This window comes from Pan troglodytes, chromosome 7 (assembly GCF_028858775.2).
Source record: "Pan troglodytes isolate AG18354 chromosome 7, NHGRI_mPanTro3-v2.0_pri, whole genome shotgun sequence".
NCBI lineage: Eukaryota > Metazoa > Chordata > Mammalia > Primates > Hominidae > Pan > Pan troglodytes.
The window spans coordinates 126,946,951-126,959,145 of NC_072405.2; the positions used below are offsets into that span (position 1 = coordinate 126,946,951).

General features: G+C 35.8%; 1 protein-coding gene across 3 annotated transcripts in view; it reads right to left on the reverse strand.

Annotated features, from left to right (window-relative positions):
• Window positions 1-12,195, reverse strand: part of EIF3H (eukaryotic translation initiation factor 3 subunit H) — a 110,376-nt gene that overhangs the window by 5,253 nt on the left and 92,928 nt on the right. For all 3 annotated transcript variants that reach the window (XM_519914.9, XM_016959796.3, XM_016959797.3), the window contains 3 exons: window positions 8,728-8,895; window positions 7,130-7,229; window positions 5,772-5,921 (listed from right to left, as the gene is read on the reverse strand). In XM_519914.9, the coding sequence (XP_519914.2) occupies window positions 5,772-5,921; window positions 7,130-7,229; window positions 8,728-8,895 (418 nt within the window). The remainder of the gene's footprint in view (window positions 1-5,771; window positions 5,922-7,129; window positions 7,230-8,727; window positions 8,896-12,195) is intronic.

Consider the following 12,195-nt stretch of genomic DNA (forward strand, 5'->3'; position numbering starts at 1 on the left):
GAATGAGACCTCACAACTGCAATGTGAATGATATCCTGGAGTTGTGCATGTTTATGACACATTTTGTTTAAATTTTAAAATGATCATTCTGCTGCTATGCAAATAGACTGGAGAGGAGAAACCAGGAGGTTAGTTAAAAGTCTACTGTGGGGTGTTGGCAAGGATGTGGAAAAATGAAAACACTCATACACTGGGGGGGAAGGTAAAGTGATACAGCTGCTGTGGAAAACAGTTTGGTGGTTCCTCAAAAAGCTAAACCAAATTACCATATAACCCAGCAATTCCACTCTTATGAATATACCCTATGAATATGTTTATACCCTAGGGAATTAAAAATATATACTCACACAAAAACTCATACATGTATGTTAATAGCTACATTATTAATAGCCAAAAACTAAAAACAATCTAAAATTCCATCAAATGATGAATAGATAAATAAAATATTATATATCCATACAGTAGAATGTTATTTGGCCTTAAACATGAATAAAGTTCTGATATACCCCACAACATGGATGAATCTTGAAAACATTTGCTAAAGGAAAGAAGGTAGACACAAAAGGCTGCTTATTGTAGGACTCTTTTTTTTTTTTTTGAGACAGAGTTTCACTCGTCATCCAGGCTGGTGCAGTGGGGCGACCTCCACCTCCCGGGTTCAAGCAATTCTTGTGCCTCAGCCTCTCGAGTAGCTGGGACTACAGGCATGCGCCACCACACCTGGCTGGATTTTTTGTATTTTCAATAGAGACGGGGTTTCGCCAGAACTCCTGACCTCAAGACATCCTCCCACCTCGGCTTCCCAAAGTGCTGGGATTACAGGCATGAGCCACTGTTCCTGGCCAGGACTCCATTTTATAAAATATCCAGAATAGGCAAATCTGTAGAGATAGAAAGTGACTAGAGGCTGCCAGGGGTTAGGGGAATAGGAATGACAGCTTAATGGGTTTGGGTTCCCGTTCAGGGTGATGAGAATGTTCTAGAGTTAGTAATGGTTGTAAAACATTGTGAATATACTAAAAACGACTAAAGTGTACATCTGAAAAGGGTTTAAATGGTCAATTTTTTCTCTATATTAAAAACTGCACCTCCAGCAAATAATCTATCGTGATATTACAGAGAGAAATTGTGGTGACTTGAACTAGGATGGTGGCAGAGCATAGAGAAAAGTGAGCAGAAATGAGAGAGATTCTGGAGGCAGAGCAGGCAATCTTTATTTGATAGGAGGCATCAGAGAGGAATGGAGGGTGACTCCCAGTCTTCTGGCAGCTAGTTACTACATTTACAGAGAAGGGAAAGACTGAGAAGGAAACAGGTTGGGAATATTGGGAATGAATAAAAATAAATCCAACTAAAATATGGATTCTATCAGTAACCTCAAGAAAATCAGGAAGTTTTGGCTCTTTCTCAAATAATGGAAGGAGCATAGAACTAAGGTGTATGTGAGTAAATTTATCTTTTAATCCCAGCCTGGCACTACCTAGATAACCTTGGTCCAGTAACATGGTCTGATGACTTCACCTGCTGAGGAATCAAGTGCTTCTTTCATATTTATTTTGTTGTGTTGTAATTTTTTAAATCACTTTTAACTTCAAAACATTTCTTCTTCTCTGGATACAATGTATTTGCTTCTGTTTTACCCTAATTTCTAAATAGTTGATTTAAATTCACTCAGACTTAAGTATTAGAATTGGGCAAGACTGAGGAAAAGAGAGGCAGACAACGGTCAAAGTGCAATGACTTAAAAACATACTACAAGTCTGGAATCTGTCCTAAGGACAGTGGGAAACCAGCTAAAGATTTTAAGCAAAGGAGTAATATGAGCATCTAATTTGCATTTAGCAAGATCATTACAATTTTGAAAGAGGAAAAGGTCAAAAAACAGGAAGTGAGGAAGCTGTGAAAGTAATGAGGAAGAGAAATAAGGTCCTAGACTAAGGCAGTAAAAGTCACAGGAGTAAGACAAAATCGCCCCACGAGTACATGTGTGAGAAGACAGACCCTGAGGAATACAGACAGAGATGAGCACAAGAGGGGGTTCACTGTGGAGAATGAGAGGAAACCCAGAAGAGCTATAGTTTCACAGGCTCCTAGGAAAGGATCTCAGGAAGAAGGCCTTATCAACATATTACATGCTGAAGAGTCTAAAATACTCAGTGACATAGTGACATCAAAGTCTTCTGTGACTTTGGAGGGAGGTCTTACTACATATAATGGGTGGAACACCACAAACTGTTGGCAATCACTGGGAAATCAGTGGGAAATGAGGAAACAGTGACATCAAAATTCTATCAAGAAGTTTGATTATGAAACAAATAGAAAAATTTAGCAGAAGACAAAAGGAGATGGATACTAAAGGCATGAGATTAAAAGGTATTCTTTTCATAAGTTTTTCTTTTGAGATGGGGGGATGTAAACAAGTTTAAATGTCTTTGTTTTTAGGAGATGCACGCATTTTAGAAGTATTTAGGGGTTAAAAGTCATGTCTACAATTTACTTTCAGATGGTTCAGAAAGAAAAAGTGTTTACGTACGTAGATAGAGTGCAAATGTGGCATGATATACAATTGGTGAATCTAAATGAAAGGTTTATGGATGGATGTTCACTATATTTTTCTTTCAAATTGTCTAAAGAGTTGAAAATTTAAACATAAATTTTTAATTGGAAAAACGAGCCTATAAAGATTGAAAAAAAAAACTAGTATAGAAAGAAACTGAAAATCTATGAAGAAGGAAGGAGTAGATCAACCTAATGAGGTCCTGAGAAGGCAAGAAGACAGGAGGCACTAGCTTCAGGTTTCTGATCCTTTCATTTTTACCAGTGAGCAACCTGAAGCCCAAAGGGCTATACTAAGTATAGGAAATGTCGTTAGCTACATGATTAGTTGTTAAGTCATTTACGTCATTAATTGCAAAAGGAAATCGGAGAAAGAAAAGATCATCACCAATGCTGTGGCTGGGAGGTTAAGAGGAAAGCAGTGACAGTAGGGAAAAAATAACAGCACAGGAGAGGTACTGCCATATGCAGAGAAAATACACCTAGACCTTAAATCTTGGAGGTTGTTTACAGTAATGAGAAAGGCACTACTAAAACAGACCCACTGTTTCTACCAGAAAAGTCTTTGATATAAAGTACTAATATTATCTGCTGCAAGTATATGAAGTTATTGTGAAAGAACACTGCTACAAGCACAAATATGTGGACTTTAAGCATTTCATAACTTTTATATTATGATAATGCTCTTCAGGAAAAAAACAATCAGAAACACACACACACACACACACACACACAATCTGTGTACTACAGGCCTTAAAAGGGCATCAGAAATTAACAATGACAGAAAATCAGACCACTACCAAGACCAATTTTGTGGGAATCTTTTCAGTACCAGTTTAACTAGGATGCTGAAACAGGGACTTATTGTTAGGAGTTTCAGTAACATTGCCTTTTCTTTTATTGCCAAGCAAATAAAGAACTGAAAACAGATAAACAGATGTGAACCAGGACATGAAGTGTTAAGTCTGCTCTGGCTACAGTATCAATTTATGCTTATAATCCTTAATGTATGATGCCCACCCTTAGTTTACTTTTTTTAAAAGAGGAAATAAAAACAGAATTGTTTTACATGTGTGAAAAGCTGAATGCCTGTGATACACATTTTTAAAAACTAATAAAGGCTGTTATGGAATAACTATTACTAGAACTTCCATCTAATAAAATTAAAATAAAAAAATTTGAATTTTTCAACAAAAGCAAATACAGTATGTTTTAGTCGTCGCAGAGAACAAACTTATCAGGCACATCAAAGAAACTGGTGCCCATGTCTATAGGCTGTGAAAGGAAAGACCAAGTTTAAGCACCTGCATAAGAATGATTTCTGATGGGGTTTCTTATACAAACTGTTATGGCAACTGGCCTGAGCCATCATCACACAATTACTGTCAGAAATTAAAAATTGAGATGTACAAAACTTATCTTTCTGTCTTTTAAAATAGTATGGTCGATTTGGTTCAATGTAAGCGTCTACTAGCAAAAAAGCACTGCTTCAAAGTTGCTTCATTTTTTTTCCTCCTAACAGGAACACCAATTTACACTTTAAATAATTTCATATGGAAAGCAAAGAAATGGGGCCTCTTTTTCCTCGTTTACATAAAAATACAGAAGACAAAAACTATAATAAAATATTTGTCTAGGTCTCAGTTGCTAGGGCAAACTGAGAACATTTTCTTGGCTATTATAAATGCTGCTTTGGACAAATGGACATTATAGACCAGCTCATTGGTAATGTTAAAGCACCATCAGGGATGTATTTCTTTTGTATGCTCAATAAAGGCAGCCTGGGAAAAGGTGAAGACATGAATTATGTAAGCAAAAGCTTTCATGCAGTAAATTTAAAATTATTATATAACTATATACTTAATACATCAAATTGTAACCTTGTATGCTGAAAAAGGTTCTTAGCTAAATGCTTTAAATACAGGTGTGCCCAATGTGTTTGTAAAAGCAATAAAGAAAAATATGACCTTCTAAAATAGACAAATTAAAGGACTATTATGAATATATGTTTGCAGTCAAACAGTACGCTTTTTGGTGCCAAATTAGCCTTGCAACCTGGCTGTGTTACTGAGCACTCCATTTACATTCATCGTCCATCTCCCTGCCCCGTTAAGACTTTCTAGTGGCCTTTGTGATCAATTAATGCAATGGAAGGCGGCGCTTCAACCACAGTCCTACCCGTGCCAGAGCATAGAGAAGAACATTGATGTCTCTGGCCCTTCTGGGTTCATCCCACTTGCCTTATATCGAGGAAGTACAAAGTCTGTACACTTTTTTTTTTTTAACAAGTCTCTAAGATAACTAGAAATCTGATAAATAATTTAGTCTGCTCCAAACTGGTTGCTTAAGAAAACACACCTTGTTTCTTTCAGCCAACAAGCATATATTGATTCTTTACCTACTCTGACCATTTAATTTCATTCCACAAGTCTGCTGCTAGCCTCCTTCCACCACAGACAAAATAATCACTAACATAACGCTCAAAGGGCATTTAAGAGGAGCTATACATGTGGCTCTATTCACATTTCTGTTAAGAGTAATAGATGAGGGGGAAATAAACATTAATTTAACAAAGGGAACAATACTTCCTTTTGGAAACCTCAATCTGCATTTTACAAATATAATAAAAATTATCTCAGCAACTAGATAGCTAAGGCAGTCACGCTGGAGGAAATCGTTATCACCAACTAAAATAGGTGAAGCCAATGTCAGGTTCAGAAAATTCAAATTTTAGTTGAAAACTCAAACAACTGTAATTTTACAACTGCAAGAGTCTGCATCTGAACAAGGGCAAGTACAACCAGTAAAAGAAAAAAGCATTTCTGTTCTTTTCCTGAGCATTATTAAATATCCAGACCTAATACCCTAAGCCTCTTAGGATCGTGTACAAGAAATAAAGCTGAGCCATATAAAAAAGCCCTCCCTCTTGGGCACTGACCTTATCAAAGCACAAATGATACAGCAAAGAAGGCAGCAGAGGGTTCTTCTAATATGAGCAATTAGTATTCAAATAATGTGTTGTTTCATGTTATCAGTTTGGCGTTTTTCCCTGACATCCTAACAGGGCCAGACTATTAGTCCATGTTATACATGTTTTAAGAACCTATAAACGTTCTTAAGTAACTGTTTTCTTGTTTCACAGGTAAAGTTTATGTGAAAGAATCTTTTGCAAAAAGTTCTAAAACATGGGCTTTTCATTAGGCAGGGCCACTTACCTGCTGGCAAGGCTGAGCAATTCATGTTTATCTGCAACAGCTGACTTCTTTTCAAGTTCCCACATTAGGACATTGATCAGATGTGAATTTTTAATTACAATCGGCACTTCTTCAAACATGTACTCAAAGGTGATATTTGCTTTTTTCAATCTGTGAAGCATGTTAAAAATACTTTAGTCTGATGGTCAAAAGTAAGTGCTAAACTGACTACTTCATAAAATTTACCTAATTACAGGCCCTATCCAAGATCTTTGTTTCATTAGCACTCTTAAAAAAAAAAAAAAAGTAGAGAAACTAGAGTTTTACAGAGTCAAGCATAAGTTGAGTGATTTGAGTAACTTTGAAAATGATGCGAATTTGAGCTAAAGCCCAGAAAATAAGATTCTTGGCAGAAGAAACTACTCATTCTTTGTAATCAGGTATCTTTAAAATTTCACTGATACTAAAATGTAAATGTCACAGTAAGTTATGCTACACAACCTACACCTACAACTTAATTTAAAATAGCTAGAAATGAGAAATACTCTATTTCTTGAAAAGTTCATTTAAAAAGCCTCTTGAATTAGAGTTTAACAAGTAGCAGAACACAAGGAGACTCCAGATAGAACAGTTAGAACATGCCAAGAACACAGTTTCTCATAGATTAGTTATAACCACCACATCCAGGAATTGTTCACGAGTTAGCTTTTCTTTTAAAATTCTCTGCACCTTAACTTTTTAGGAGCCAAATGGGAAACTAGAGATGAACCGTCCTACATGAAGTCAAAACCATTAATTTTGATTCAATAACAACTAAAAATTTCTATAATTAACAGAAAATGGAAGAATTCTAAGTATTTAATTTATTTAAAGTAATTACAATGCCATTAAATAGGATCCCAAAACAGCTCCATCAGTTAATTCTCTGCATAACTGTCACCCATAAAATTTCCAATAAGCCACATTCTTTACCAAATTCTTAAAATGTTTATATCTTTCCCACCCCCTCATTAAACAAGGGTTCGGAAAATAAGACACACAGCTCACAACCAGTCTGACATAGAGCTTACAATCTGACAGCCACTGATCACTCTTTCCACCTCCCTTTATTCAATCATTTATTTCTTCGAATCCAGTAGCTAATTAATTCCCATTCTAACTGAATTCACCCTTGGTGAGAACAACAGATGAGATATTCCCTAAAGAATAATTTAAACATGGAAAGGGAGAGAGCAAGCAGCACTCGGCATGCAGAAAACTTCTACAGTCCACATGGCAAAAGCATTACCACACCACAACCAAGGATTCAAGAGATGTGGCAAAGAAAAATCTTAACAGAAAAATACCCAACCCTTTACCAGATGCCCCCAAACACTTACGCTTCAGGGGAAAAATCCTTTTCTTTACAAACTTCCATCAGTTTAGGAGTCAGTCTGTATGCCTTTAGTGAGAGAGATCCTTGGGCAGTTTTTATGGGATCTCAAACAAGGAAAGAGAAATAAATTACTAAGAATTTTGTCACTGCCAGGCTTGAATGGCATTGGTTCTAGGCACATTCTGTTACATATCGCACAATCTTTGCAAAATAAAGATCAAAATAAATAACCAGAACACAACTTGAAGCAGACTCAAAGCACTATTGCAAATAGCATTTGAAAATGCAGGAATATCTCTATCCTACTTACAATAGAGTAATTTCCTCTGTCAAAAACTAAAGATGCAAAAGAGTTATTTTCAAATTCATTCCTCAGCAAGAACCAGTAACCTTGCTGAAAATTAAATGTATCATATGTTCTAGACATATTGTATAATTAGGAAATCACTGATAAATATTAAACATGAAAATTCACTGCATGTACTTGGGTAGCTCCTCATTCAACTTAAAATGAATAGCCCCGCACACAAAATTTATCAATCCTAATAATCACTGTTCACATTTCTTCGTTAAAACAGATTGTAAAAACAAAACCATTCAAGTCAAACTGCTATCACAAAAGTGTCTTTTTGGTTTTGGAGAAACTAATTTTGTCAAAGCTAACCGCTGAAACACTCCATGAGTAAGGGAGCTTAGCACTTGCTGCATGATAACGGCTCTGGCATGCCAATATTCGCCTAAAACCTGTGTTAACATTCATGTTGTCTGAAACTTAACACAGTGAAACTTTTAGCAATAGGTGATAAAATGAAAACCAAAATAGATTGAAACAAGTGGAAAATTCATCAAGGTCTGATGATGCAATGTTTCCAGCCAATATAAGTACACTTTAACAACTTGTTCTTTACTGTAATCCAATTGTTAACATACTGAAACAATTTTGGGGCAGCTCATAAGATTGATCGTATTCATTAGTATTTTTTCTGACAGATACTCAGGACGTTACATTTACTTCTCAGCTGGAAACTATATGCAAGTCTGCCAGATATGGCAAACTGTGAGTGTTTGGGGAGGGGGAAGGCTATAAAGCTGTTAAATTGCCTACAGTTCTGATACAGCACAGAACATCTGGTCTGGAGAGCTTGAGGAAACACCATTAAATAGGCCGAAAAGAAAAAAATCTTTGTGCTAAGAAACAGTCCAGGTTTTGTACGCTGTTGTCAGAGGTATAAAAAAAACTTGGCACACCGTATTATGATTGGTCAGTCACGTACAGAGCCAGACACTCTAGCAATCGGGGTTTGTTAGACATCTGGTCTAGTTCCACCAGCCCCTTCAATGAGGGAGGGGAGATGGAGGAATAGAAATGAAGCAGCTACTCCAGCATTCCAAAATGTACACATCAGGGCTCTGATAGCAAGAAAAATAAACAGAAAGAAGGAAACCCTGTCTAGACTGAGCTGCTGCTGAGGCTGCTGCAGAAACAGGGTTGGTATTTACTTGAGAAGGCCTGCCAGACTGCTCTTAGAGGCAAAAAAGACAGAAAGCAAAAATAGTAGTAATAATATTAAGGGAAAAAAGAATAAACAACCTCCTACTAACCATAAATGAGAACGACAGATTCTTCAATGGCATGCTGGTAACTAAACTGAGAGTCCAGGAGTGCCCGGGTAACGAATGAGCCATAGTATGTGGACTGATACCAGCCCACGTGAAGATGATCAATGTTTACATGGCGAAGGCTCCGCATCATTTCCATCTGATATTGGACTGGATGATGGGGAAGAGGAAATTAAAAGAAAAAACTTTTTAATGATGTTACCAACATTAAAAACAAGCCGTTTTGGAAACAAATGTCTACATAACAATTTATTAGCAATAGGGAACAGGATTCCAGATTTAAAATTCATTCAGTTCATATATAAAGCAAAACAAAATTAGGCTTTTAAATCATCAGGGGTTTCCTTTTATTCTTTAATGAAAAAATATTTTGTAGAAAATGTATTACACACAATATTAATACCTTGTTCTAACCAAAGAATTATTAAATGTGGCTTCTAACTCCCCTTTTTGAAACTCTCAAAATAGTAAATGTTTAAGAAAAATTTGTGTAATTACTAAATTGGTTGGTTGTAAGAAGTTTCATTTGAATTAATAAAAGAGGAAGAGTTATCAATCTCTTCTTCAACACAGCTTTTAGAGCTGAGAAACTAAAACCATTAGGAAAACTAAGGGGAAACAACTACCAACCACACTGCTTATATATGAAGAGGACACAGGCTGTAGCTGATTCAAAATGTAAGAGTACATTTTTGCCTTCATCTGGTGCCCCCTGCTGCATATGCTAAATTTTTTAAAGAATTATTTTTTCTTGTCTGTGTGTTCCTTTAAGTAACAGACACTATTTTTTCCTTAGAATAAAGTTATATTTTAATGACCATGTATAGAATGAAAAGGTTTAGTGACTTTTACTTTTGTCAAATTAATGACTACAAAGTATAGTAATGACTATAATGTATACTATATTAAAGCAGTATTACCAGAAAAACAGATTAAAACTAGCAATATAATAAATGACATTTTAAAAAGCAATAGAGCACAATAATGCACAGCAAATATATAATACAGGAGAAAACTTTATAGTCAACATAATAGCCATGCTATTTCTATTATTATTTATTATTATTATTATTGACACAGGGTTTCACTCCTGTTGCCCAGGCTGGAGTACAATGGCCTGATATTGGCTCACTGCAACCTCTGCCTCCCGGGCTCAAGTGATTCTTTTGATTTAGCCTCCCAAGTAGCTGGGACTACAGGTGTGAACCACCGCACCCGGCTAATTTTTGTATTGTTTTTTTGTAGAGATGGGGTTTCACCATGTTGCCCAGCCTGGTCTCGTACTCCTAGGATCAAAGAATCCACCCACCTCGGCCTCCCAAAGTGTTGGGATTGCAGGCATGAGCCACTGCATCCAGCCCCAAACTATTTCTATTATAATGAATACATGACCATGCTGAGTAAACGTATTTGCTTAACTTGAAACCTGTTTCATTTTCAAAATTCTTACTCAGGTTTTAGCAAAAGAAAAGTTATACATCTGTCATTCTTTTGGTTATACCACTATGGTTTTACAAAGCCAACAAGACTCAGGATCATAAAGTATAAAAGAGTGTTCCTCAGATGGACACAGTCTGATTTTTCATTACTTGTAGGCGAAGAAGTTATAAATCTGCTTATTCCAAGGAAGGTTACAGTTCTCATGCTAAAAGATGGCAGCCAACTCATCAACTACACAAGAATTGCGTGTTTTTTGAGATTTTTTTTTTGATATGTAGAAAAGCTAAACAAACAAACAAAAAAAACAACCAAAGTTATTTTGCCACTATCTGAAGAGACTTTCTTAAGCCTACGGCAATGTTGCAACAGAGCTGGAAACTGCACTACTGTAAAGATGTACACAGTTTAAGTGCCTGTTTTCAAAGTGGGCTCATTTATTCATAAAAAGGAAAAAAAGTGTTAATATAGAGGAAGTTAGGCTACTAAGGGTATGGGGGAGAAGGTGATACCAGACACGAGACACCAGATACCAGACACCAGACACTTTGTATACCAAACCAGTGTTTCTGTATATTTATGAATAAAATACAAAATCAAAGTCATATAACCTATGTTATACTCTAAACCACCATGAAAAACATCACTACCTTAGAAACCTATTTTATACACAATATGACAGCCGAAAAAGCAGTATGAAATATGATAATCTTACACCAATTATTTTTTATCTTCATATTTTATTTCTCTAGCATGTAAGGGGAACCTCACCTCCCCCCAGCTAGTTTAACAGATTCACATCAACCACATAAATTTGGCAAGTGGGATAGAATCACTGCTATGATCTCCTTCTGTTTTTAAATTCCATAATTCTTTTAAATCAAAGTAAAATCACTGATTTGGCTAATAAATTTTAATCAAATTTAATTTATGAGTGCAAAGTCCCAGTATTATAAGTAAAATGGGAGCTGAAACTGAATTTGCTATTTATTTTAAAGGGAAAGGGAAGAGGAGAGATTATTAAGCAACTGACAGAACGAGTAAGATTTTTTAAAAAATTATTTTTAAATCAAAACTTATGCAACATATTAGTATAAAATTTAGCTACAATATAAGAAGAGGTTGGAGTCTGCCAACTTATAATAGCAGAAAAGAAAGACTTGGAATCTAGGGGTCGGGGTTCTCATGCCAGCTCTGAGATTTCCCCTGTGGGGATCCTGCTGTACAGTTAATAATTCTTCTTTGATATTTAATTTTCCCATCTCCAAAGAGATCTGAGAACCCAATCCCAGTCAAAATGCTATTATTCCACATTGTTCACTGGATATACTAATTATAAATAAAGAATTTTCTATTAGCTAAAGGGGCCTCCAGCATGCATTATGATTTAAAATAAAAATACATTCCTCTGAAAAATATTCTGTAATCTTGCTAAGTCTCTCCTCAAACAGCCTGAATACAAGAGATTCTCTAACAGCATTTCAGGATACACAAGGTAAAAAAACTCCAAGATCCGTAGCAAACTTCCAAATTTCTTCTTTATCCAGAGTCTTACCTATTCTACAGCACCTCTGATAAGGGTAAGAATGAAAATGAAATGTTCCTCTAAACTAGGGAAGAAAGTCAAGAAAGCCTATAGCCGTGTGGACATACCACTCCTCCAACATATTTCTGGGGACTGAGGAGTAAAGAGAGATCAGCTTCTTTATTAGGGGAAATGAGGGGAGCATTTCCATTTCCTCTTCCATGGTTTAGAATATGACATAAAAGATTTTGCAAGATTTTGGACACATTTGTAAGTCATAAGAGTTTTCATATCACCTAAATATCAAAATAAAGGGGCTAAAGAGCAATGATTGGTCAATTAAGAAAATCACTTTAAAAATATACAATGCACTAGAATTTCACTAATAAACAATGTATGTTTGGGCCTAATCTATGTAAAGTGCCAGGAGATTCTCTATCTTGGTTTGGACTTACCACCCCAATTTTAAAATTAAAAACAAAACAAAA